Below are 25,402 nucleotides of genomic sequence, written 5' to 3'. Positions count from 1 at the left end.
CCCCCCCCCCCAAGGAACGGCGGCAGGACCGTTGACAAAAAGTCTGTCAAAAGCTGACTCTTTCCTTCAGAACAAACCTACTACAGCCATAATGGTAGAAAAAGCACATAGGGTATGACACCAAGCGTTGCTCGCATTTCTCGTATGGCTTGGCTTCAGACTACCTACCACCGGTCTTCAACTGCCGGACTGTGCCGGTTAGGACGGCATTGAGAATAGTAAGAGAAAATCACATGTTACGCCTAATTCGTACTACTTCTTATCCCACAAAGGCAGGCACTTTCGCTTTTGAGAAGTATGTCGCTCTGGGCGTGGCTTTGGTGGTGTTCGATACCTCCCTCGTATCAGTGTCGCTGTACGCATGCCGCAAGGCTCAAAACCAGATGCTAGGAACAGGCAACTATCGCAGTATGCTCTTTGATCACTCTATTTTTTTTCATTTCTCCCCTAGCATTTGCCATGTAATCTCACCTGCATCTTGCGAGGTCCGCGCAGCATTACGCGGCTTCGTCTTTTGCAATAGTTCCCTACAGCCTTCACTGCTCCGGACTCTTGCATACGGAATTGAGAAAACGCAGAGCTTTCACCAAGATCTAGTCTGTTCTTCTAAACCTTTGTTGTTTTTTTTTGTGCTTGTCGCGTCCTCAAAGGTTATTCAATGGAAATGGAATGCGACGGGAATTATCAGCCAGGTCAGCCTCGACCAACGAGCTGGCTGCGCAGAGCCTGGCCAACTCAACTTGCGCATCTCAACTTACAACTGGCTAGTTAATCCGCCCGATAAAAAAAGAAAAAGATAACATACAACAGCCGGTGTTCGCTGGTCGTCACCGAACCAACTCTACTAATCTGCCGATTAACCAGCTTGTCTATGGGGGAGCAGACGGGACCCCGAATTCTCTGTTATCTATGGTCGTATGTGCTCGATGGTCATCCATTTCCATATATAACCTGTTTGCAGTACAAGGCAAGCATTTTAGTAAGAGACAATCCGTCAATTTAAGCTTGATCTTCAAGACCAGATGGTAAACGACGAGGCTGTTTCTGAGATGTCCCACGCTGCTGTTTGGTGGTATCGATGTCGGAGACGGCACAATGCCGCGGCCACGCTGATGCACGGCGGTCCTCGGTTGTACGCCTTGTTTCCCGAGAAGACGTCAGGTACCTGCTATATGAGTACTAATAGTACCTCAACTTTTTAAACTTCGTTCCACTCCTGCTTTTGCGGGCTCTGAAGCTACAGTCGGTTCGTGCCTCAGGTCTGGCCCCAAGTCAGAGACACCAACTGGTGCTCATTGACACTACAAAGTAGAAAACTCGCATTCCAACACCGCTTGAGCCGAGTTCTAATCCCTCGTCTTTCCTAATCAGAAGAAATGAAGGGAGACCGGCTCGGTCAACTACGGACGGTTATCCCGCCGTGAGCACTGTCCCATCTTGCTCTCGACGGAACATCATCCAACCACCGCAGTCGCTCGAATTCTATTACACAGAACACTCAGTCAATTGTGTCCCATCCTCGATTGCAATATCGGAAATAGTTCTCCGCGACCATGATTTATAACCCCCGTCAGGGGCGGTGATTTCGATTACAGGACGCGCGTTGAGGTCCAATCCCGATCCATGCCCTCCAAATGCCGGGCCGGTGCACCGTGGCCCCAAAACTCCGGCCATCGTACGGAGCAAATAACGGGAAGGATTAACACTAGCAGGCTAAGTAACGAGAGGATGCTCAAATAGGCAGTATTTGGCTCTTCTCGTCCATTGCCACCGGAGCACCTTAATACAGAACCATCCCCGCGCCAGGTTTCTCCATTATTGAGCGGAATAGTGCTCTGCCTGCTACAGCAACGTCACGATGTGTACGCGGGCCAACAATACCGTAAGCTTATATGAATCACATTGGAATATATGAAAAGCCAGCAATTGAAAAACGCATCCCAGCTCCCGTCTCCATGCGCCAGTGCTAACTCCAACGGCGCGGAAAAAGGAATTAAGACTATGGATTGGGTATAGACCAGCGGCTCCAAAGATTCCAACAGAATCATCCACACACTACAATTTCTTTCCTCCCTTTTTCCATCACAAAAGCTTCCTCAAAGCCTTAAATTGCGTTAGACTATCCATCCCGCATTCGAAAAACAAGTGCCTCATTGTCCAACCAAGGCGCCAAAGCAGGCGCAGAATTAGTAGTACAGTAAAAACGCCGGCATGACAGGCCAAGCCCAGAACATGTGCCAGGCAGAAAGAATAGAACATTCGATGTGCTCAAGGCGTAGTCGAAGAAAAAAAGAAAACCAACAAGACAATGACGCCATGCTATGCAGAAAACACAACCCCAGATACTCGCCCGCTACGTGTCGCATATCGATTGGCCTCAAGGCAGGGCCGGATGTTTTGCAACTTGCTTTCAGCGGCTAAGGTGTCCGAGGACGCTTCCAATAATATTGCTTGTGCTGCTTGCGACAATTCCTCAGGCTGGGCTTACGCAGCCCATCCACGACAGCAGCCCTGCGCTGCTCGTCATTATCCTGCTCGGGTACGTAGTAGTACTCGCTCTCGAGAGCCTTTCCAGCGGCATCCTTGCCCTGGCGTGTAATGATACCAATGCACGTTGTTGACTCAAGGGCTTCGCGAAGGGCATCGGAGGTCAGGTCGACTTTCAAATCAGTAGGGAGCTGCTGCATGATGCTCGATAAGGGTGTGGATGAAAGCCGAGAGAAGGCGAGTTGGTTGACAACATGATTACCAACACTGGGATGCACAGTGGCGTTTGGTCTTTGAGGTGTCAGCTTTTGATGCTCTTCCCCCTCGCTGGCCAATTGGTCCTCGGGAGAGGGAGTCTTCTCTTTCTCGCCATCGGGAGATGGCGGGTCAGATGGCAAGCTGCTTTCGGTGTGCGTCTCGGATGCCTCGGGGTTCTCAGCAAGCTGAGGGGCATCACGCCCTAGAGGTCCCGGCGCACGGGGAGACTTGCCCATGATCGAAGCCAAACGGTTCGAGATATCAGCACCAAATGGACCAAAGGAATGAATGATGGGATCGTTTTCCTCATCGGGGTTGTGTTCTTCGTGCTCGTCATCCTCGTCATCCTCGTCATCCAACTGGCTGTGGAAGCTCGCAGTGACTTCTGTCAAGAAACTGGCATTGGGGTCCAGAGCCGTTTCGCGCTGTTGACCTGGGAGCTCTGGTTCATCCTCGTAGATCTCGATAGCGCCATCACCGTCCTGCGGCTTGGGTAGGAGATCGTGAAGGCGCGGCGAACTTGCGAGGTGGACAGGCGTGGGGCTTTCGGGAGACCGGATACGGGCCCCATGCCGGCGAAGCGGAGATGAGTCCAGCAGATGGTCACGACGCGTCTGGGATCGTGGAGGGGAATCATCCCAGCTGGAGTCAGACAAGCTGCCAGCATTATCGACGGCGGAGGACAGGCGCGGCCATTGAACCAGTACACGTGTCTCCTGCACATCAATCATGATCTCGGCTTCCGTCTCACTTGTAAAGGTATCACCCTTGGACAATTCCCAGCTACGGCCCTGACAATGCAACTTCAGCCCATTCCAGCCCTCGCAGATGACCTCTACCTTGTTTGTTTCTTGGGGCTGGGTCGCAGCAATGTAGCGGGCCTTGACATGGATGCGTGATATCAGGCGGCTGGCGGAAAGCTGGTAGTGGGACGAGTTAGAGGAACGGCCCATGAGCAGCATCTCCCCAGACTCGGCGAGCTCTACCGACGGAACAGTGCCAAGAGGAGCGCGTTTCTCCATCATGGCGGCACGAGCCTCACCAATGGCTGCCGAGGTGCGTCGCAGGGGGGAGCTAGAGAGGATCCCGGTGCTTGAAGTAGGGATGGGTGTAGGATAACGCAAATTAGCATCCATGTTCGTGTTTTGTCGTTTAGAAAGCCGAGGGAGGCCGGGAGAAGAAGAAAGAGGTTCAAAGGGCGGCAGCAGAGAGGGAGCTGGCCGTTTGGTACCAGCCAGCGAGTTAGACGGCGTAGGAAGCTGTGGCTCGTTCACCGACGAGCCCGCCGGTCTCGAGGAATCAAACGGCATAGTGCGTGATGTATTGGTCAATTTACTCTTCAACTACCATGCCAAGGTGGTTTTTGAGGTCGTAGTCGCGTCGTATTGTCGTGACGGAGCGTCCGAACGAGGTGTAAATCGCGAGGGACGACAACGGCAGGCTTACACCAGGAGAAGCGATGCAGAGTTGTATGCCAGAGAAAGGTCGAGCAAGTAGAGGCCCAATTCTGTAAATAGAAACAAGAGACGTCAACGGGCCGGCCAAGGTGGTCGCAGGTCGATTTGGGCGTCTTAGAGGGAAAGGTAGTGGTGTGGTTAAAGAGGGCCGGGCAAGCAGGTTTTAAGAGGGGGACGACACGAACGCGATGGTAGGCGCATCGCGCGTTTTGGCGTGTCGGGCCTTCCGTTACCGGTTGTGCAACAGAAGTTCGTGCAGCGGTACCTACGGCACCTATCGGAGCCCTCTTTTAGTGGCTAGAACCACTAAGAGGACACGGCGCTTACAGGCTCAAACTGCAGTCACAGCACGTTACAGCGGCCTGTGGTGCTACAGCGCCCAGTCGAGACCCTCTATCCGTAGCGTCTTGGAATTGTGCAAGCAGCCCCACTAACAATTCCAATCGACTACACCAGTTATTACGTCGTTTGAGAGTAGCTACACAGGTAGGTACCTAGGCCTCTACTGCGCGAGAACTCACAACATGGCTTTTTATTTCTTCTTCCATTTCTATTTCTGAATGATAGATATATCCCTCTCTCCCTCACCGCGTCTCCCATTACATCCTTCAATTTTTCTCACATGCTGTGCTGCCCCGTATGCATCCCACTCCAGCCACCTCGCCCAGTGCAAAAACACGTCTCCACTGACCAGGGACCGCGTCTGCACCAAACCCTTTGCAACAGTCCAGCGACCCGTCTATGACTTGTTCATTTTCTGTAAAATAGTTCTGAGACGTGATGGATTGCTCGACAATGATGCAAAGCCTTGCACAAAAGAGAAAATTGGCTGGCAGTTCTGTGTTCTAGCTACTTCCAACAGTAAGCACACGGCAGCCTACCTTGGCCCTCCGCGCTTCCCTATCCATCCAGATTTCTACAAATAGAATGTCTAAAGCTGACGCCTAACTGCTGTCAGTACGTACCGGGGGTCATGGGCACCGAAAAAAATAATCTTCCCCACTGCAGGTCATTAGAAAATGTTTGTCTTACGACCGTCATCTATGCACTTTACCAACCGCCTTCTGTGGCACGCGACGCATCGCCGGATCTTGCTACATCCAAATATATAGCTTTGTCCCCCGTCTTGTACCTCCCAATTGCCTCAAAGATGCATCGTACCCCCTGATCGCCTGAATCATTTTATAACACACGCCTCAGACTGCTCCGACATCTCTCCAGCTTCACGTCGCGAGATCGCGTTTGTCCCACATCTCACAAGTCACACATACTAACTCAGCGCTCAGTTATTGGATGCGAAGGCGTCAATTAATCAGCGTTTCTCAACTGCAGGTAGACGAGTTTGCTTCTTCCGTGTCAATTGTGCTGTCTTAAGCACTTCTTTTCGTATAAGCAACACACAACACAACCCTGAACTTACGTAGCTGAGCCACAGCAGTGTGGCATGACGTTGAAGCTACTGGGTCAGTTCTGTGGCTGGAAAGCTAGGAGAGACTCCGCTCGCCATCCAGCACACAACAATGGAATCAGCAAATCTAAGTTCAAATCTTCGGTAGTAAAACAAAAACCATTTCAAGAAGTAACAGGAAATATCCAATCTACACCCGCCCTCCGCCTCCATAATCTACAGTTCGCATGGCATCGATATCGATAATAAAGTGGGTGCATCGGGGGTCCTTGAAGAACGGAGCCCGGCGCTTGCATATTCCGTCCCAGATTTTGGCCAACCAGAAATGTAGCTCTTTCCTGGTTGGGCAAGCCAGAACTTTTTCTGCCGCTTTTCAACCAATCCGTTCTTCACCGCCAAAAAATTACTGAGCCTCAGAAAAAAAAGTCCCATATCACCACCTTGGTACCCGATTGTATAGACGACAACTACCGTACAATACAGCTCACCATGGCCCCCTCAAAAGAAGTAGCCGTTGTCGGCTCTAATGAGATTGTCTCTATAAGCCATGACCAGGTAATTTGCTCAACTCTTTAACGCTGGTGTCATGTTGATCGGGCAACTGCTCACGCTGCCACACAGACTATGAAGGCCTCTAAGGCTCTCCTTAGCCACATCAAAAAGGCTGCCAAAGAATCTGCGGAGGACCCCGCGGCCAAGAAAAATCTGCTCGCCGACGACGATGCAGACGAGACGGCCGATACACCCGTCTGGCTGAACCTGACGACCAAGCGCCACATCACCGACAAGCCCAGGCTGCAACCCGGCAAGATTGCGCTGCCGCACAGCCTCCATGCCGGCGACGAGACTCTGTCGGTGTGCCTCATTACCGCCGACCCGCAGCGCGCGTACAAGGACATTGTGGCCGGCGAGGAGTTCCCCGAGGACCTGCGCAAGCGCATCGGCCGCGTCATTGGCGTGACCAAGCTCAAGGCCAAGTACTCGCAGTACGAGGCCCAGCGCAAGCTGTATTCCGAGCACGATATTTTCCTGGGCGACGAACGCATCATAAACCGCCTCCCCAAGATCCTCGGCAAGACTTTCTACAAGACCACCACCAAGCGCCCCATCCCCGTCGACCTGCAGGCCAAGGTGCCCAAGGTAAACGGCAAGCGGGCGAAGCCGGCCAAGAAGACGGACGGCGAGCGCGCAGTCAACGCCGGCACCCCCGCGCAGATCGCCAAGGAGGTGTCCAAGGCCATCGACTCCGCGCTCGTCAGCCTGGTGCCCGGGACGAACACGGCGATACGCATCGGCTACGCCAGCTGGACCGCGGACCAGATCGCCGACAACGTCGAGGCCGTGGCCGCCGCCCTCGTGGAGAAGTGGGTGCCGCAGAAGTGGCGCAACGTCAGGAGCATCCACATCAAGGGCCCCCAGACGGTCGCCCTGCCCATCTGGGTGACGGACGAGCTGTGGGTCGACGACAAGGACGTCGTCGCCGACACCGAGGAGACAAAGGCCAACATCAGCAAGAAGCGCAAGGCGCTCGCTGGTGAGGAGCCCCAGGCCGCCTCGCCCGCCGCCAAGAAGACCAAGAAGGTCGATTCCGCTGGCAAGCACAAGCCGACGAGCGACGACGCGAAGCTCGACACGCAGATTGCGGAGCGAAAGGCGAAGCTGCGCAGCGCCAAGGCCCGAGTGAGCAAGGCAACGGAGTAAGGGGTGCGAAGGAGTGGGAAAAGGTCGAAAGAATCTGATATTTGCATGAATATAAAAGGGGTCAAGATGAGGGATGTAGCGGCGGTCATGTACACATGTCACGACTTTTTATCTGGGTTGTCTTGTCGTCGAATCCATGTCACTCGGCGTTTGGTGGCGTTTTGCATTCGTTAGGTGGTATTTGCAGGGAATAAAAGCATACTTATCCGCTCGCGATCTTTCGGTGGGAGGTGTGGTCGAATTTCGCAGTGATGATGCAGTGAATGGTGAGAGAAATCAATAGAGATTAATATGCTTGCTTACTCCTAACGCCTATACGCTATTTCCTTGGATCAGACTCTTGGCACAGGATCTTGCAATCTCGTCTTTAGTGCCCGAAATTAACCCTCCAAACAATGCATAACGATGTCTCCAAGACAGGCCGCAGAATTTCAACATGCTTGCTTACTACAGCTCCAGGTTGAAGGGGCCATCGCCGTAGACCTTGGGCTGCTCGTGGCGGTGCGAGGGGAACGCGCGCTTCCCCGGCCCAAAGAAGTCGCGGAACGTCTCGTTGAGCACCTGCTCCGGGATCTGCATGTGGTCCGCCGTGATGGAGCGGAAGACGAGCCCACCCTTCTCGTCGAGCTCGCGGAGGCCGAGCCAGTCCTCCTTGTAGATCGGTCGCCCGCGCAGCGGCACGCTCTTCCCCTCCGGCGTCACCTCGCCGAACCACGACGACTCGCGCGGGTGCACCATCGTGTCGTCTTCGAAGAGGAACATGACAAACTTGGTCAGCCCCGCCAGCCTCTCCTTGTAGGTCGCGTTTTTGCGCGGGCGCTCGTTGTTGACGTCGGCGAGGAAGCGCGAGCCCTCGAGGTACGCGTCCAGGTCGGCCGGGTCGCGGAAGTACTGCGCGGGGACGAGGCGGCCCTGGACGAAGCTGCTCCACGTGTTGAAGCGCAGCAGGGCCATCGCGCCCTTGCACAGGAAGTCAGACGTGCCACACTCGCGGAACTCGGCGATGCCGCTGTGCTGGCTGCCAAAGGTGACGAGGCTGCGGACGGGCGGGTTGTTGCAGCGCTCGACGTAGGCGCGCAGGAACTGGCCGCCCTGGGAGAAGCCGAGGGCGTCGACGGCGGGCGCGGTGGAGAGGATCGGGTGGGAGGCGAGCTGCTCGCAAACAGCGTCGACCTGCGCGGAGACGTTGCCGAAGAAGGTGGCGGAGCGGTCGGCGGAGGCGTCGTCGCCGGCGAGGGAGACGGCGTGGACAAAGGTGCCCGGGTGGATGGCGTCGGCGAGGGCGGCGACGGCCTGGATGCCCTCGCCGGAGAAGGTGTCGCCGAGGCCGTGCCAGATGACGACGGGTAGGGGCGTGTCGTCGGAGGCGGCGGTGGTGTGGGAGGAGGCGGCAGCGAAGCCGGAGATGGCGAAGACAGCGGCGGCGAGGGGTCGCACCATGGTGAGAGTCGTCGGGTCGGCGTGTTCTGTTGTAGGCGAATAGCTTGGTTTGTATGAGAATAGGGGCGCACTAGGTAAGTGATGGGATTGAAATGGGTCGCGAGGAATTAATATTGGTAAGGAAGTTGGTATAATAACATGGAGTGGCGAGGTAAGCTACCTTGATATTTAGAGGTACATAGTTGTAAAGAGCAGCGGCTGGATGCATTATTTAGCAGGTCGATGAGGGTCCAGCCTCTGGGCGATAAGCTGCCTTGCCCCATGTGTCCCGCGGCCTATTTGCCCTGGCCTCTTCCCGCTACCTGCGGCGTCCTCCGTACAGGCTAAATTACAGCACTGTCAGTGCATTCCATTTCAACAAGCGAGCACTTTGACAGAGATCGTCGCTGTCTCGGCTACTAGACTCAAACATACAGGGGCTTCTTAGATACAACTTGGCGAGCAAACAAGAAATCAAGGGTCTCGTTATAGCTATTCGTAGACAACGGGCTCACGCTAAATCTGTACTGTCCATCTATTTATGGTGGGCAGTTAATGCACGTTTTAGGGCTTCAGCTTTTGGAAACAACAAAGGCTCTTGCGCAGGATCATCGTTGCCAAAGTGACCAAAACTTGCCTGGGCAGGATAAGACGGCATCAATTGCATGCATGATCGGTGTCGGGCTCCTAGCGAGTCCCAGTTACACAGCCGATAACCCTTCCCCTACAGATACCGACAGGTTTGCCCTTGCCATCATCAAGCTGCCTCGGTGACCGCCAAGCCGCCAAGCAGTTATCGATGCGGTCTTCATACGCCTGCCAAGCTCGATGGCTCGATTGCTTCCACTCGCGCTGCGATTCTCCTCACAATGAATGACGCGTCCACTGTAGATCATGGGCAGCTGTTGAATTGGTCGCTCACCGGCATCAGGTGGCTTTTCTGCAATGAAACGAGTAATGCCGCAAAATCGAAACACGTGAGCGTATTCAGAACGCGACTAGTTAGCTTCTGTGAAATCAACTTTGCAGTAGCAGCAGCAGCACGCACTCGACAGAAGAGAATATTGGTTCATGCCAAGACAGCCAAGAAGGAGGCCGCCAACGAGCGCAAACACGACGCTCAACCACGAATTGTAAATTGCCATTATCAATTCGTAAGCCAGGTTGATCGGAGAAGTAATAGTGACCGCCCATGTTATGCATCTCTATCAACTTTGCTCGCCTTGCCTAACTGTTAAACTATGTTTTATCTATTAGAGGATTGTGTCAAGTGACATAACCTGAGCAACACAGCAAGGGGCTCGAACACTTTTAACAACGAAATAAGTACTCAATGATTAGTTTAAATTGAGAGGTGACATCACACACAAGCTCTAGGCGAGACTGCTCCTCTAATCCACAAACACTGAGGCTGGTATCAAGTCGTGTACGAGAGCGCTATAGGGTAGCCGACATGCGAGCGCAATTTTCGCGTTGGCCCTCTACGAGTCTATCCTAGATCTGAGTATTTCGGATGGTCTATGTTGTGCTTATCCATAGCTACAGATTATCAAAAACTCACTCCGATATTCAGGTCCCTCGTGAGTCGTGTGAGGGCACCAGCCGATCCGTGATACATCTCCGAGAGCCTAATCTGATAACGGAGCTCAGACCTGTGGTGGGCTCGCATACTTAAACAACTTTTCCCAAGCCATACGTACTAGGTAACTGATGACCATATCGTTCAATTCGAATGCAACATATCCCTTCTCGCGCAGCTTGCCACAGACTTTCGCGTATAAAAGCAGCCGTCGCGCAACTCGCCTCATCTAGGACACCCACCATCGACACTCGCCGCAGAAATCTTACCCCTTCTTGCCTGCGACATCCAAACTCTTCGAATCAGCCTTTCAAGATGCATTTCCTCGGAGCCGTTCTCGCCACTCTCATCACTCACCCACCCACGCAGCGGTAAGCGAGGCAAGTAGGAAGGGCAAGGGGTTCAATGGGCCCGGAGGCCATGTTAGGAAAACAGAAGCAAAAAAAAAGGAATGAATTGTTTATATACTCTTCACCTATATGTAATAGCCGGGAGGTATCTTTCTAGTTTACTTAAGCCAGATTACATCCATAACCACGCAATTGCAGCATTGGAAAAAACGTTTGTCCGTCATTGTTGCCCCTGCAAGCAGTTCGGTTTTACCACGTGATTCATCGCCAAGTGAGTCCACATAAGTTCCGTTCATTGCTACCAAGTTCTACACTTCTTCACCCCATCAAATTTTGTTGCACACAATTTATGATGGTGTTTGCACACCGTTGCATCAATTGTTCGCGGAATTGAGCAATGATTTGAAGCTGTTACTGCTGGCCGCAGGCTGATTGAACCGATGCGGAGCTTCAAGTACCTGCTCCTTGTTTGAAGGTAAGGAGGAACCAATATTCTTGCAATTGCCCCCCGAATGCACCTGATGATATTTTGTCAACCCAAAATATGTTTCAAGACGGGAATGAGTAACCACCGTGATTCTAACGCATAATCTGACGCACCACCTGTACCTTTTCGCTTCTTCAAATGCATTCTATGGGAGATCGCTGACAGAAAGTTCTAGATTCGACCACGACCACATGGCAGGCCCCGAGCGATGGAAGTGCCGATTGGATCGACGTATATATTCTCAGCCATATCATACACCAACACGTAGCTAGCCTTTGGAGGCCTGGGGCTTCGGCGACTTCTGCACTGACATGTTCATCAGAAAGGGCTGCGGTTACGGTTCGAACACGATTTGTGGAGCGCTAGATTGCCAACCATAAGTTGACAGTGGGCGAGGGCTGTGGCCATTTCGCTTGCACTTACGGATGAATCGGCATGCTTGGGAACAGAGACTGACATTGTGGACGCGCTGAGCAACGCGCTGCCCGCTGCTGTCATTTTTCCACCCGCCTACTATGTTGGCATCGTACGACCATCGTGCGGGTAAGGCATGCCACGATTTTGAATGGTTGATTTTGCAAGCCATTGTGGTATGCGCCGTTATGCACAGGGCAGCAGCAGTCCTGCTTCGCGTTGGGCGGGGAACAACGTAGAGCGAGTGGCAACGTCTGTCCACATTTTGATCGAATGGACCAATTAGCGAAAGCACAGACACTTGCGCACCGGTTGATGTGCCGCGGCGTTTGAGATGATCAACAAGTTGGGCATGGGGTGCTCTAACTAAGGAGGCGCCGCCACAGGACCATTGGAGGTGGACAAGGCCTCGGCCGCGGCACCAAGGCTGAAATTCACAAGCCAGTTGACCAACTTTGGACGGAGGACGGGCAAGAAACCATCTGACCAACGACCGTCTTGCTCTATCCGCAGTTGGTGATGGGAGCAAGACCTAAATCAATGTTCGTGAGCTTCGCGGTGTTGTAAACATGTTGATAACGGGGTGGTAACGGGGTGGGCACATCGCTAGATCTGGATCAAACTGTAATATCTCTTCGCTACAGTGGCCGGGCCCTCTGAGTTCCCCGGCTATACCCCACATTCTCGGCAACTTGGTGGCCGCATGGCGTAGTAGAATCATTTTTCTTGCTTGCAGATTCTGGCGGGTCGGGGCTCTGGATACAGCACGTGTTTGATCTTTGATCCGACTTGGCAGCATTGCGATAGGGCATCACTCATTATTCGTTGAAGAATGAAAGCGAGTTGATGGTAGAAAAATAAAGTACGTGGGTAAGGTGCGAATTAAGCGACCCATCAAATGGCTGGGGTAATCAATTCTTGGTACATAGCCTCAGCGTGCAGGAGACGGAAGGACCGAGCGAGCCCACAGCCCGGAACAGTTACTGGCAGCTTAGGCGGGCCTTCTGGCCTCCAAACTTGCCTCCGCCGCTCCGTCGGCGGTGCACTGCGCCGTTGGCCACTGGTCCAGCGAGGGAGGGGCCTGGACAGGGAAGACAAACAGACAAGCTCAGCCAAAGCACATGCTTGTCCATCAACTGTCTCAACACCAATTGCTATTTTCTCCTGAGCCATTTCTCACAACACTCAGGCCGCCTTCATCTTCGTCATTCTGGCCCTGACTGTCTCCCTCCCCTTGGCGACCGGAATCAGGGCTCGCTCGAATCACTCACGCCGACGCCCAGCCAGAGACGCCCGACTGGTGGGCTTGTTTCTGTCCCCCGACTCGACCCCCCCTCCCATGCGATCGCATCTGCCACCAATCTCCTCTCTCACGCTTCCCGATTTCCCATCTCCCACCAGATCTGGCTTGCATGTAGCCGGTACCCTACCACTCCAGCCTTGAATCGCCTACACGGCCAGCCGCCCCTGAGTCTGCCTTGGCCACAATGCCTCCCGACACCCATCAGAGACGCCGTGCGAGGCAGGCCTGCACGCACTGCAATGCCCGCCGTGTCAAGTGCAACGTCACCGAGAAGGTTCCTTGCGACAACTGCGTCGCCGCCGGCACCGAGTGTCAGCTGAGGGTGTCGCGCCGCGGCAAGCACCCTCGATATCGTCCCGGCCAGGAGCCCAAGCAGACATCCGCATCGCAATCGCAATCCAAGTCACCGTCCCGAACAGCCGTCAAGTCCTCGACTCAAATCCAACCACCACCACCACCATCACCACCAGCGACAGCACCCGCGCATCCGTCTTTGCCGCACCAACCCGCTCAACCTATACCCGCTGTCGTCCCGCCGCGGTCAGACAACTTTGCGTTCACCGGCACCAGCGCCTCCCCATCTGACGAACCTCCCAGCCTCTCCAAGAGCGAGTACACGTCCCCCAACGACGAAGAAATGTCTCAGGCGTCCTTGGCTCTAGCGTCGCTTTCCCGCGGTATACAGCGCGATGTCAAGCCCGACATCAAGCTCCAGGGCAGACAAGAATTTGGCGCGTCCATCTTTTGGGGCGAGTCGTCGTCCATTCGCTACGTTGGCACCGACAACTTGGCATCGGCCGTCGCAAAGCTTGATTCGATTCCCTACGAGGCTGGAGGAGGCAAAGACCGCCCTGACTACCCAGATCCCCGTCTGGAGAACCTCATCAATAAGCCGGGCGGTCCGTTCACTCTTCCCCCCCGCCATGCCACTGCATCTCTTCTCAGGGCATACTTCCAATGGTTTCACCCATTTTGCCCCATTGTCGACGAGCAGGATATATGGCATCAGTTCGAGACTGGCTCGCTCTCTACGCTGCTACTGCAATCTCTTCTACTGGTTGCTGCATCCCATTGCGATGATTCTGTCATCACCGACGTTGCCTTTGGCAATAGAAGTCAAGCCAAGCTCGCATTTTATACCCGCGCCGCGGAACTGTACGACGCAAATACCGAGACCCAAAGCCTTGTCATTATCCAGAGCGTCATTCTCCTCAGCTTCTGGCGCGGCCGCGCCGCCGAGGAAAAGGACACCAGGCACTGGCTCGGCATCGCCATCAGCATTGCACAGCGCAGAGGTCTGCATCGCTCACGAAATCAGGGAAAGATTGCACCAGATGCTTGTGTACCTGACCGACAAAAGAAGCTTGCAAGAAGGCTTTGGTGGTCCGTCTACATGCATGAGAAGCAGTCAAGTGCTACCCTGGGCCTGCCACAGAGAGTGCGAGACGAGGACTGCGATGGCGAGAGTTTAGAGGCTGCCGATTTTGAGCATGCGTTCTCCTCAAGCCGGCCGCAGGAAGAGAAAGCTGACGCCATCGACTACACCATGCGTATAACGCAGCTTAGCACGTTTCTAGGCAAAGTCCTCGAAGTCGGATATTCGCCCAAGAGAACCTCCACGGAACCCGAGCGCACTGCGATCCGGAATGAGCTAGTCGAGTGGAAGCAAACACTCCCGGCTTCGTTGCGCATCGACGAGGATATTGGGTCACAACCTAGCCTTCACGCCGCCATGATACACCTGGCCTACAATAACGTTGTTGTCCTTCTTTATCGGAACTGTTTCACCGATTTGACTTTTGATAAAGAAGGCCAGTATGCCTTGCAAGCGGGCGCTCGCAATGCACGCATCGTGGAGGACATGCTCCCGCGCGGCATCCTCCGACACGCGCAAATTCACGTCATCACCAACATCTCCAACACGCTCGTCCTCAACATCATGGAGCTGCGCTTCGCTAAGGGCATGTCCCGGACCAGCGCCGATCACCGCTCCAAGATTTGCCTGCTGGGCCTGGCGGAGCTGCAGTCGACGTGGGAGTTTCGCAACTGGCTCCTGCAGCTCTTCATCCGGCGCGTCGACGTGCCGGGCGGCGACCGCCGGCGCATCGAGGAAACCGAGGCCCAGCAGCTGGCCATCAAGACCGAGACGCCGCTGCAGGCCTCGTACGGCGCGGCCATGTCGCGTGAGAACTCGGGCGGCGGCGGCCTGATTGGCAACCTCGCGGAGCTGGATTGCTTCGCGTTTAATCTGAGCAATGAGATAATGGACCCGATGACGTGGCCGGTGGATGAGAAGGAAAGATTCTTGTTTTCGCAAATATACAACTCGAATCCGTTTTGGTAGAGGCTTTCTTTGACCTCGACGGCGTGAATTTTTGGCTGGGACTGATATTAACATAGCGGGAAGGCAGGCGTTTGCGTTTGGCTGGTGAACTTTTGACGAGCGAATGGAATTATGTGAATGGATTTCTTACTCTCTGACCTGCACAGTACTGCCGAGGCAGGTTTATCTTTAGCTTCTGGTAGCCATTTACAACGAATCGGATTTACTCGGTCTACATCAGATGCTCGATATGACACTTTCACCTGTTCTCCCGTAGAGCGAGGTTAGGTTTTACAGATGAATCAGGAACGGCAAAAACGTATGGGCAGAAACCCGTTTGATGCACTCTAAGAAGTGACCGACAGCTATATTCTGGAATCGCGGGAGAGGAGCCATGTTGGTCGTTTCATGCTGAGCGGCTCCAAGCATACTGACGGTATTTGTCAGCTTGTCGGCATGCATACCCTCGCGAGCGCACCAGAACTAGCAGCCTTTCTAACAGGGGCTATTACGAACAGAGACAATATGAAAATTTTTGCACCATGCATAACATGTTTCATCCAAATACGTACTTCTTGCTAATAAAGAGACCTAGTTGTTGCCCAACTGTATCTGGTACAACAGTGAAGTTGTAGGTGGGCCGAGTCCGACAGGCCAAGAAAAAAACTCGAACCCACATCTGAGATGCGCGGCAGAAAAGCAAGACTGGTTCAACAACAAGCTTCAAAGAGTTATGAATAATAAAAACAAAAGAAGAGCAAAAAAGAAACATCTTAGGTCACGGTGGGGATCGAACCCACCAATCTTCTGGTTCGTAGCCAGACGCCTTGCCATTTGGCCACGCGACCGAATCCATTTGATGGAGGCCAAGACGAGATAAAGATTGTTAAGAAGCGGGACGGGCACAGACGGGGATGTGAAAGAAAAAAATTTCAGCATGGGCGGGCGGGTCGGGCTGTTGGGGATGGATGACGCTGCGGGTGGACTGGGACGGGAACGGGAGGCTGGAGGTGAACATGGGGAGCCGGCGTGTCCGAGGCTGACAAGGGTCTGTCGGGGAGTCGGATAAGAAAGAAGTCCAGAGGATAAAACGTCGCAGGAATATGGTGGCGTGCAAAAAGAGATGATCGCGGTGTAAGCAGAGACATGCATACAAGAACCCGACTTGACGTAAAGTAACGCTAGCTGGATGACCACAATTGGGCAATGCAGCGGGTGTAAGTGAACTGCTATGTACATGTAACAGCGAGCAGAGCCGCGGTTTACCGAGATCAAGCCAAGATAACAAGCATTAATATGGGTAGTACTGGGCGATTTCATCTGTATGCAAGTCTGAAATTTGCAGTCGTTTACCCAAGAACATCTGTTCGTGTTAGTTCTCTCCTCCAGTAGCCATCTCTTCGGCCGCGAAGCCCGTCGTCTCCAGCTTCTCGTCGATCGTCTTGGCCGCTGCATCGACCTGTCAGCATACTATTTCCAATCTTGCGGCAAGTATCCCGAAAGCTTCACCTACCGATGAGCACAAACGTCACGCGGCACGTCTCGTCTGTCCTGTTCTCCCAGCTGTGGATGGTACCGCGCTGGACGCAGACGTCGCCTGCGCGGAACGTCTTTTCAACGCCATCGTCGAGACGGCTTGTGACATAGTCAGCCAGCCCGTCGCAAAATTCATCCACCAGCGATGCGAGGCTTCGTTCATACTCACCAGACAATCTCCCCTTTGGTGATGATGCCAAAGTCGAGCGACTCGGTGCGGTGAAACAACTACACGTCATTTGGCCGATGGCGGCGAACCGATTAGCACTCCAAGCCCCGATGGCCGCCCCCTCCGTATTGGCAATCAATTCATCGGAAAACATACAGCCCTGTTGTTTGGCTTGAAGTCGACCACGCGCAGCACCACGCCGTCCTTGTTCGCCAGACTCTCGGTGCGCCGCTTGACAGGGTCCTTCCACTCGCCGTTATCGGCGGGGAACTCGTGCGTCTCGTACAGCACGGCAAAGTTGACGGTGTCGCTGATCTGGACGGCGGGCACCTCACCGTCCTCGACGAAGACGGCCTTGTTGGCGTCGTCGTGGCCGGTGACAACTCGGCGGGGGTGGGGGAGTTCTGCGACCATGGTGATTTCTGATGATAAGGAGTGAAGAAGAAGAAGAAGAAGAAGAAGAAGAAGAAGAAGAAGAAGAAGAAGAAAAAAGGAAGATGGAGTTTTGCTCAATTAATGCTGAAATCTCTAGAACAAAGGACTATGTATGCTCTTACCCCTCACGGTACGATGCGATCTAGCACTATCACGTGAAGCTCGCGTTCGCGGTATCCTGCTTACTGCCGGGTTGATGGTGAGCTGAATGGCTGAATATCATTCACGCTGTGACATTGAAGCTTGGTCCATGTCAGCAGCGCACGTTCGGCCCGCTGAATCGAGCCCATCTGTGCGCTAACTAGATACCACCAGGAGCCAGACGATCAAGCAGAGCTTGGTCCAGGGTCGTTATCCGGAATGGTGTAGTTAGAAACAGCCGACAAAGCGATCATAATGATAGAATCCTGCAAACGGCTGCAAGGCAGTCGACCGTTGTAGTAGATGTATGGTGGTGTTGAGCAGACCCCTGCAACAGAGCAATCCTTATTACGGTAGCAGCTCCAGCTTCATGGCGCAGCGTCGCTTGCGGGGTAAGCCGTCGCGGTCCTCGTCATTGAGAATGCTGACCAGCTGCTGGGAAAGATCCTCTGGCTCGAGTATTGTGAAGCCACGCGCCTTGTAGAAGGCGTCGTTCCACGGTATGTCAATGAACGTCGTCAGCGTCAGGCCCTTGAGGTTGCGCCGCGTGGCGTGGCCGACCGCCGCCTGCACGAGCCGCTTCCCGATTCCCCGGCCCTGGTGTTCGCGGTCCACTGACATTTCCCAGATGTGCAGGTAGCCGTCGAGTAGCTGGCCATTGAGGAAGCCGACAACCACGCCGGGCTCGCCCACCGCGGCCACCCAGGATACGCCGCTCTGCATCAGCTCCAGGTGCCGCTGCACGGTCTGGGGCGTGTCGTCCGCGATCCAGGCCAGCTCGGGGATGCTGCGGAAGGCCTGTCCGGCGGAGCGCTCTACGGCGGGGAGCTTGGCGGCATCCGCGGCCGTCGTCTCCCGGATGACAAAGGCGTTGTCCTTGTTGCTCGCAGCCATGTGTTGGCTGGGTGGTTCGGTGGCTTTTTTTTCCTCGCTGCAGATCAGGCGTTGCGACGCCGATGGTGAGTGCCCGGAAAGTGAGGGTTGCAAAAAGGGAAATACGCACGGTTGTCGCTTGGCGGAAAACGGGCCGATGGCTGCAACGTAAATTGAGGGCTTTTTGGGAGACAAGAACTTCGAGACAGGGCCTGGCCCATGTTCACTGCCAGCGAGTATGAGCCATATTGAGAGCTGAATATGCCGAGCCTCTTTTTCGCGCGGCTGGGGACGTCCATCCTGCTCATTGTTGGAGGAGTGGATAAATTAGTGTGCTGGGTGTTGGTGCTCTGGGGGATCGGGCCGGTTCGCCTGCGGAGAGAAGAGAAGGTGGTTCTCGTTTGCATTGTTCATTGTTCTGCCCACTTCCGACCTACACAATACACCGCAAAACACTTTACACCAATAGCAATTGGCGAGTTTCTTCATCAATGTACGACACCAAATCATTAAGTTTCCACCTTCGCCCATCCGTCATCATCTCGACAAATGTTTAACAGAAGCGGAAACCCACCGATACCCTTTGCGTCGCAGTGGTGGCGCGCCAAGTACCTTGGTTGTGGCTGCTTCCCCCCCGGAAAACCTTCCGTCCCATAATGACTTAGCTGACAGATTCGCGGTTTAGCCCAAGGCTTAAATAGCGTTTGACGTCAATGCCGCAAGGGCCCAGCAGCAGACGAGGTCGTTGTTCACGTTCTAGCCTTGACCAGCGCCCAGCCCAGCGCCACAGCCATGGCCCGTGAAGGTGGCGCTCCCTCCGCAACGAGCACGGCGCTATTACGGCCCCAACAACAGGAAATCGGCGGGGCTTGAAGAAAGAAACAGAGAAGCAGTGGAGAGTTGACGGGGATTGCAAGTTTCTTGCTATCCACGAGACACGAGTCCATCATGACCTGCAAGCTGCAGCTTTCTGCATGACTCCAGCGTCTTGACGCTAAAAGCGGTGCCTCGTTTCCGGTGTCTCACAGCTCGCCCTGTCTAGATTTCATCACAGCTCGGCCTCAGACACGCGACGGCAATACCAGCCATCGTTGTTGATGTGCCAGCCCTTTTCTCCTCCATCACCGCACTGCCCTCCACATTCGGTACAGAGGCTTCGCGAGTAATGCAACGGCCAAGGCATCCACCCATCAACCCCCCAACGCAAGTTTGGCCGAGAAAGTATCCCAGCAGAGCCACCAAATCAGAAAGAGTGGCGCACTTTGCTGGGGCGCCAGCAGAGAACCCCAGCTTGTTGTGTGGGGAACTAGAATCATCCCCAGACTTGCTGATTGTAGTTTGGCAGGCTTACAGCCAGCCGAAAGTACTTGTCTTGCTCTGTGAGCATCTACGCCTGCTCCATCCGTTTTGATGTGGCGGCAATTTGGAGTACCTGCGGGGCGTCATTAGATTTTCGCCGTGCTGCCCGAGCTTGAAACCTGGTTAGCCTGGTCGCCAACGATTTGTGTTCTTCTACATATATTAGTACTGCTCCGTCCCTGGCAGTCGAAAGCGAGGCAAGTTTGTGCGACCTAGTATTCTTCTTTTCCAGGCACAATCCGCATCAATGGCGTCGTTCAAGCACCTTGCGACAGCTCTGGCAGCTTCGCTACCTGTCGCGACAGCTCTATACCAAAATGGTTCCACCATCGCTCCTTGCGACTCCCCAATTTACTGCCACGGAGATATTCTCAAGGAGATTGAGCTAGCCAGCCCATTTACAGACTCCAAGACATTTGTTGACATGTAAGTCGGTACGCCAGGTGCTGCTGCGGGCTCGGCGACAGCTCCTGAGTATAGGTCTATTGGCTCGGCTAGCTAACAGGTGATTTAGGCCGGCGAAAAAGCCACTGTCCGAGATCCAGGCTGCATTCGACAAGCTTGAGAAGCCGCTCTCCAATAACACCGCGCTCAATGATTTCCTGAACACTTATTTCGATGACGCCGGCGGCGAACTCAAGGCCGTCTCCAAGGACAAACTCAGCACGGATGCCCAGTTCGTCAACAAACTCAACGACACAGTTATCAAGGAGTTCGTCAACAAGGTTATTGACATTTGGCCCGACCTGACGCGCGAGTATGCCGGCTCAGCCACCAACTGCACCAATTGCCCCAACAGTTTCATTCCCATCAACAGAACCTTTGTTGTTGCAGGTGGCCGCTTCCGCGAGCCCTATTACTGGGACTCGTACTGGATCGTTGAAGGCCTCCTTCGCACGGGCGGCGCATTCATCGACATCACTAAGAACACCATTGAGAACTTTTTGGACCTTATTGAACAGTTCGGCTTCGTTCCCAACGGCGCGCGCCTCTACTACCTTAACCGCTCGCAGCCGCCACTGCTATCTCAGATGGTCAGTGTCTACATTAACCACACCAATGACACCAGCATTCTGGAGCGGGCGCTGCCGATTCTTGTCAAGGAGCACGACTTCTTCATGAGCAACCGCTCAGTTGATGTGACCGTTGATAACAAGACATATACTCTGAACCAGTAAGCCATTGCTGTCCTATGCTGTCGTCTACTCAAAGCTAATGAACCTAGGTACGCCGTGTCCAACACGCAGCCTCGACCAGAGTCGTTCCGCGAGGATTACATCACTGCAAACAACAACTCTTACTATTCTGCGTCCGGCATCATCTACCCTGTCAAAAAACCCCTCAATGAGTCCCAGCAGGCGACTCTCTACTCCAACCTTGCTTCTGGTGCCGAGTCTGGTCTTGATTACAGCACTGCCAAGTGGTCCAGCAATCCCCGCGATTCGACAGAGGACGTTTACTTCCCTCTGCGATCGCTCAACATTCTGAACATTGTCCCTGTCGACCTCAACTCGATTCTTTACGGCAATGAGAAGGCAATTGCTGGTTTCTACAACATGACAGGCAACTCCAGTGCTGCTGATAGCTGGGCGAAGAAGGCCGCTGACCGAGCCGAGGCCATCCACGCTGTCTTCTGGAACGAAACGCTGTTCAGTTACTTTGACTACAATAAGACGTCATCGAGCCAGTACATTTATATCCCCAGCGACGCAGATACCCAGTCATTTGAGAACACGACTGCGCCTGCGGGTATGCAGGAGCTCTTCACGGTGACTCAGTTCTACCCCTTCTGGATGGGAGCCGCCCCAGAGTACATCAGCAACAACCCGTACGCAATGAAGAACGCCTACTCGCGCATCTCCAAGTATCTCGATCTCAAGCCGGGCGGCATCGCGTCGTCGAACCTGCGCACGGGTCAGCAGTGGGACCAGCCCAACGTGTGGCCGCCGCACATGCACATCTTGATGAAGGGCTTGACCAACACCCCGGCCACCTTTGGCAAGGATGACCCCTCATGGCAGGATGTGCACAATATTGCTCTGCGCCTCGGCCAGCGCTACCTCGACTCGACGTTCTGCACCTGGTACGCAACCGGCGGCTCGACCTCGGCAACCCCGCAGCTTTCGGGCCTAAGCACTTCGGACGTGGGCATCATGTTTGAAAAGTACGATGACAACAGCACCAACCACGCCGGCGGCGGCGGCGAGTACGAGGTGGTGGAGGGCTTTGGCTGGACCAACGGCGTGCTGCTGTGGGTGGCTGACACCTTTGGCAACGAGCTCACGCGACCAAACTGCGGCAACATCACCGCCGCCAACGTGCACCCGGGCAAGCGCAGCCTCAGCGCCGTGCAGCTGAGCAGCCGCGATGCGCAGCGCGTCAAGAAGTTTGGCCGTCGCGCCGAGGGAAAGCTTTGAGGGAGTACGAGTGAGTGGTGATTTGCCCAACTGTAATTAGCTCTAGTTTTTGTTTATACGGTATGGACGGGTATGTAATTACAGATTAACGACATTTAAGAGATATGTACGATTTTTCAACTCAACATGTCATGAATACAGGAGCTCAGGATGATGTCACTGGGTCGGCGATGTCACTGTTACTCACTACCATTACAGGGCGTCATTTCCACACCAAGCTGAATCAAAACTCACCACTCTGGTCCACCTTTCATTAGCAGCCGACCAGTCGCGTCGCAGTCGCAAAAAATACGATGCAAACGGCCAGCTCAGCCTTGACGGTCGGGCGGCGAGAGCTTGCTAGCTCACGTTCTGGAAGCTGGCTTGTCGGGAGATGCGGCAGCTTGGCGCGCGACGAAAGCTTCACGGGGAAGGGCATATGACCGTTGATCGGGGCCGGTCGGAGCTCAACAAGGACGGAGGGGGAAATAGTATAAAAGGCTTTCTGTGCCCTGGGGTGGTGTGAGTGCGTTTCTTGTTCCAAAGACTACTCAATTACAGCACGCTTACAACCGCCATCGCTGAATCGCACCACGCCAACTTATCATTGCAATACGCATATACTGCAAACAAACATCCGCAACCGCAACAATGGTTGGATCCAAGGGCAAGGTTTCGGAGGAGCGCAGGGAGCCGGCCAACATTCCTCCTCAGCTGTCGGACCTGCACTGCTTCACCGAGACTGAAGGCGTCGTGACGGGGGCCCCCCCCCCCCCACGCCAGCGGCAAAATCGGCACCAGAAAGCCCGCCCCTTTTCGCCAGATACATTTTGACTAACCCCCATATCTCTAGCCATGATGGACCTCCCAGGGTACAAGATTGAGCAGGTGCTCGGCACCGTGTACGGCATCACGGTGCGGTCGCGCAACTTTGCCGCGACGCTGGGCATGGTGGCCAAGTCGTTCGCGGGCGGGGAGCTGAGCTGGTTCACGAGCATGCTGTACGCGTGCCGCAACGACTCCATCTCGCGGGTGGTGGACGAGTGCAAGGCGCGCGGCGGCAACGCCATCATCTGCCTGCGCTTCGACGCGGCGAGCATGGGCGGCTTCGCGCAGACGGCGGCGTACGGGACGGCTTGCAGGGTGGTCAAGGTGGACGAGGAGGTGGCCGCGCCGCCGCAGCTGCAGTGAGGGTGGTGGGCAGGGGCAGAGCTGTTGGATAGACTCGATACCAATTTGGCTTTTACGTTGCAAAAAATATCGTGTTCGCTTGGATATCAGCTTGGACGTTTCGCGTAGGTATGAATCCTGGGAGCAGACACCTGGAAAGAAACATCACTCCAAGCTTTTCCAAGTCAAATCAAGAAAAATGTAAAATTGTCGGTATTATATCCATCTGACCATGCCACGTGCAACCGGGCACGAGGCATCAATATATCCCATACATTGCGCACCTTGTTTTTTGTTTTTTGTTTTTGTCTTTTCTGTATACCCAACCATCAACAACCGGCTGAAGAAGCCTGAAACGTGGTGGTCCCAGTGTCGCGACCACACACAAGACTCGGCTATATACATCCCGCCTTTGCAAAAGACACACCAAACCCCCCCCCCCCCGCTGTCCCTTCACATAATTTACAGCAGAGCAATGGCTCCCAGGGCAGCCATCATCAGCGCGCCCAGGGCAGTCGGGCCGTTGGCCGCCGCCGCGCCCGGCTTCGCCGTCGCCGGCGCCGCATCACCGCTCGACGTCGCCGTCGCCGAAGCCCCGGAGCCGCCGGTGCCACCGGCTGTACCCGTGGCGTCGCCGCCGTCGCTCACCGACTTGCCCATTCCCGACGGGCAGAGGTTGGCGATGTTCTGGAGGGCGGCGTTGCAGTCCTTCTCGATCTTGGAGGCGATGCTGGTGTGGGCGCTGGCCCAGGACTCGGCGGCGGAGACGAAGGAGGTGTACTCGGCGGCGACGGAGCCGGTGGGCGTGTAGGCGCAGGGGTCGGAGAGCGTCTGCGCCTGGGCGAAGGCGTCGGAGATGAAGGCGGTGGGGATGGCGGGCAGGTCGCTGGCGGACTGCACCTCCTGCAGGTCGGCCTGGCACTCCTTGGAGAGCGAGCCGAGGGGGTCGGCGGCCTGGCGGAGGGTGAGGAGGTTGTTGGCGGCGGCGCCGGCGACGAGGGAGGCGAGGACGATCTTGGATTGCATGGTGGTGGTTGTCTTGGTGGTGTGGTAGAGGGGAGATGAGGCAAGTACGCGTGCGTGTGTACGTAATGTGTCTGTATGTGTGAAGTTGGTCGCTGAAAAGGAAGGGAAAAAGGAGGGAATACGAGGTCGGGGGGGGTTGACGAGGGCGGGATGTGTATTATATTTGGAAACGGGAGGGAGAGGTTGCCAGACTGGGGACTGTGTCATCCCTACAACAGTTACTAATGCACATGTCAACTAAACTAACTAGTCAACCACCAATCTCAGCGCCCAGTTTAGTCAAGCTAGAAAAACTATCCCGTAGCGGCCCATCCAAAGTCAAAAGAGTCAAGTGTGGCAAGGGACGGCAATGGCCGGGCGCCTAGGACAGGGCAGGCAGGGCTTGCTGTTACAGTGTTACATTGTCACAGTGTCACTACGTATGAATAACAGCACCGACCATGTTTCCGTTTCTCTTTTCTTGCTCGAGATCCACAAGGTTCGGAAGCTCTGCTTCAAGTTTTGCACATTTTGCCACCGGCCTTGCACGAGCCGACACGGCCAGTTCACTCTCATTCTCCTGTGTCCCCCCCCCCCTGCGGCAACCCCCGTACCACGACGTTATGCAGTGACCAACTAGATGTTTACTAATAATAGGCAGCAGTATGGGGCTAACTTGTCGTCCGAAAGATTATTTTTTTTTTTTAGTATACAAGGTAACCTTGCGGCCAAAAGTACCTGTCAAAAGCGAAGCGAGCGGGCGAGCGATTGAGACGGAACAGCCCGAGCGAGGCAACTCGACACGACGCCTCCTCATCCTCGAATCTTCACGGATTCAACCTTGTTTTTTGTCTTAAATCTCCCGCGTCTTGTTTGGGCTGATGTGCATGAGTTTGACTCGCTCGAGATTCCTGCGAGACCAAGTTGCCAAACGCGCTTGCGACGCCCCGTGTCTCGCGTCTTGGATGCCATGACTAGACGACTTCAAACTGCTTTGCTGACAGCAAAAAAAAAAAAGAAAAAAGGCCCTCCCCCCCATTTTCCCCAGACGAGGAAAGGGAAATATGGAATTGACACCTATACTATAACTAAAAGTTCCTGTCCTACACTTGCCGTTTCTTCTTCTTCTTCT

General features: G+C 54.5%; 9 protein-coding genes across 9 annotated transcripts; 4 read left to right on the top strand and 5 right to left on the bottom strand.

The window, feature by feature from the left end:
- Positions 1 to 2,417: 2,417 nt before the first annotated feature.
- On the bottom strand, positions 2,418 to 3,881 carry ISF_06466 (Forkhead-associated; the record flags this gene model as incomplete). Its single annotated transcript, XM_018850070.1, has 1 exon — positions 2,418 to 3,881. One exon carries the CDS (start codon positions 3,879 to 3,881, stop codon positions 2,418 to 2,420), a length of 1,464 nt encoding a protein of 487 aa, XP_018702558.1.
- Positions 3,882 to 6,099: 2,218 nt separating this feature from the next.
- ISF_06465 (ribosomal protein L1) lies at positions 6,100 to 7,311 on the top strand (the record flags this gene model as incomplete). Its single annotated transcript, XM_018850069.1, has 2 exons — positions 6,100 to 6,165; positions 6,232 to 7,311. 2 exons carry the CDS (start codon positions 6,100 to 6,102, stop codon positions 7,309 to 7,311), a joined length of 1,146 nt encoding a protein of 381 aa, XP_018702557.1.
- Positions 7,312 to 7,758: 447 nt separating this feature from the next.
- ISF_06464 (palmitoyl-protein thioesterase precursor) lies at positions 7,759 to 8,751 on the bottom strand (the record flags this gene model as incomplete). The annotated part of the gene is made up of 1 exon (XM_018850068.1): positions 7,759 to 8,751. The coding sequence occupies one exon, from the start codon at positions 8,749 to 8,751 to the stop codon at positions 7,759 to 7,761; it is 993 nt and encodes a 330-aa protein (XP_018702556.1).
- A 4,296-nt stretch (positions 8,752 to 13,047) lies between these two features.
- On the top strand, positions 13,048 to 15,207 carry ISF_06463 (Transcription factor; the record flags this gene model as incomplete). Its single annotated transcript, XM_018850067.1, has 1 exon — positions 13,048 to 15,207. One exon carries the CDS (start codon positions 13,048 to 13,050, stop codon positions 15,205 to 15,207), a length of 2,160 nt encoding a protein of 719 aa, XP_018702555.1.
- A 1,351-nt stretch (positions 15,208 to 16,558) lies between these two features.
- ISF_06462 (cupin 2 domain-containing protein) lies at positions 16,559 to 17,305 on the bottom strand (the record flags this gene model as incomplete). The annotated part of the gene is made up of 4 exons (XM_018850066.1): positions 16,559 to 16,635; positions 16,700 to 16,821; positions 16,892 to 16,950; positions 17,048 to 17,305. 4 exons carry the CDS (start codon positions 17,303 to 17,305, stop codon positions 16,559 to 16,561), a joined length of 516 nt encoding a protein of 171 aa, XP_018702554.1.
- A 510-nt stretch (positions 17,306 to 17,815) lies between these two features.
- ISF_06461 (GCN5- N-acetyltransferase) lies at positions 17,816 to 18,361 on the bottom strand (the record flags this gene model as incomplete). The annotated part of the gene is made up of 1 exon (XM_018850065.1): positions 17,816 to 18,361. The coding sequence occupies one exon, from the start codon at positions 18,359 to 18,361 to the stop codon at positions 17,816 to 17,818; it is 546 nt and encodes a 181-aa protein (XP_018702553.1).
- A 1,585-nt stretch (positions 18,362 to 19,946) lies between these two features.
- On the top strand, positions 19,947 to 22,116 carry ISF_06460 (trehalase precursor; the record flags this gene model as incomplete). The annotated part of the gene is made up of 3 exons (XM_018850064.1): positions 19,947 to 20,125; positions 20,214 to 20,873; positions 20,925 to 22,116. The coding sequence occupies 3 exons, from the start codon at positions 19,947 to 19,949 to the stop codon at positions 22,114 to 22,116; spliced, it is 2,031 nt and encodes a 676-aa protein (XP_018702552.1).
- Positions 22,117 to 22,950: 834 nt separating this feature from the next.
- ISF_06459 (putative protein family UPF0145) lies at positions 22,951 to 23,286 on the top strand (the record flags this gene model as incomplete). The annotated part of the gene is made up of 1 exon (XM_018850063.1): positions 22,951 to 23,286. The coding sequence occupies one exon, from the start codon at positions 22,951 to 22,953 to the stop codon at positions 23,284 to 23,286; it is 336 nt and encodes a 111-aa protein (XP_018702551.1).
- Positions 23,287 to 23,727: 441 nt separating this feature from the next.
- Positions 23,728 to 24,291, bottom strand: ISF_06458 (hypothetical protein; the record flags this gene model as incomplete). The annotated part of the gene is made up of 1 exon (XM_018850062.1): positions 23,728 to 24,291. One exon carries the CDS (start codon positions 24,289 to 24,291, stop codon positions 23,728 to 23,730), a length of 564 nt encoding a protein of 187 aa, XP_018702550.1.
- Between the last annotated feature and the right edge of the window lie 1,111 nt (positions 24,292 to 25,402).

This window comes from Cordyceps fumosorosea, assembly GCF_001636725.1.
Source record: "Cordyceps fumosorosea ARSEF 2679 chromosome Unknown scaffold_17, whole genome shotgun sequence".
In the NCBI taxonomy this organism is placed as follows: domain Eukaryota; kingdom Fungi; phylum Ascomycota; class Sordariomycetes; order Hypocreales; family Cordycipitaceae; genus Cordyceps; species Cordyceps fumosorosea.
This window is presented reverse-complemented; position numbering and strand designations above follow the sequence as displayed.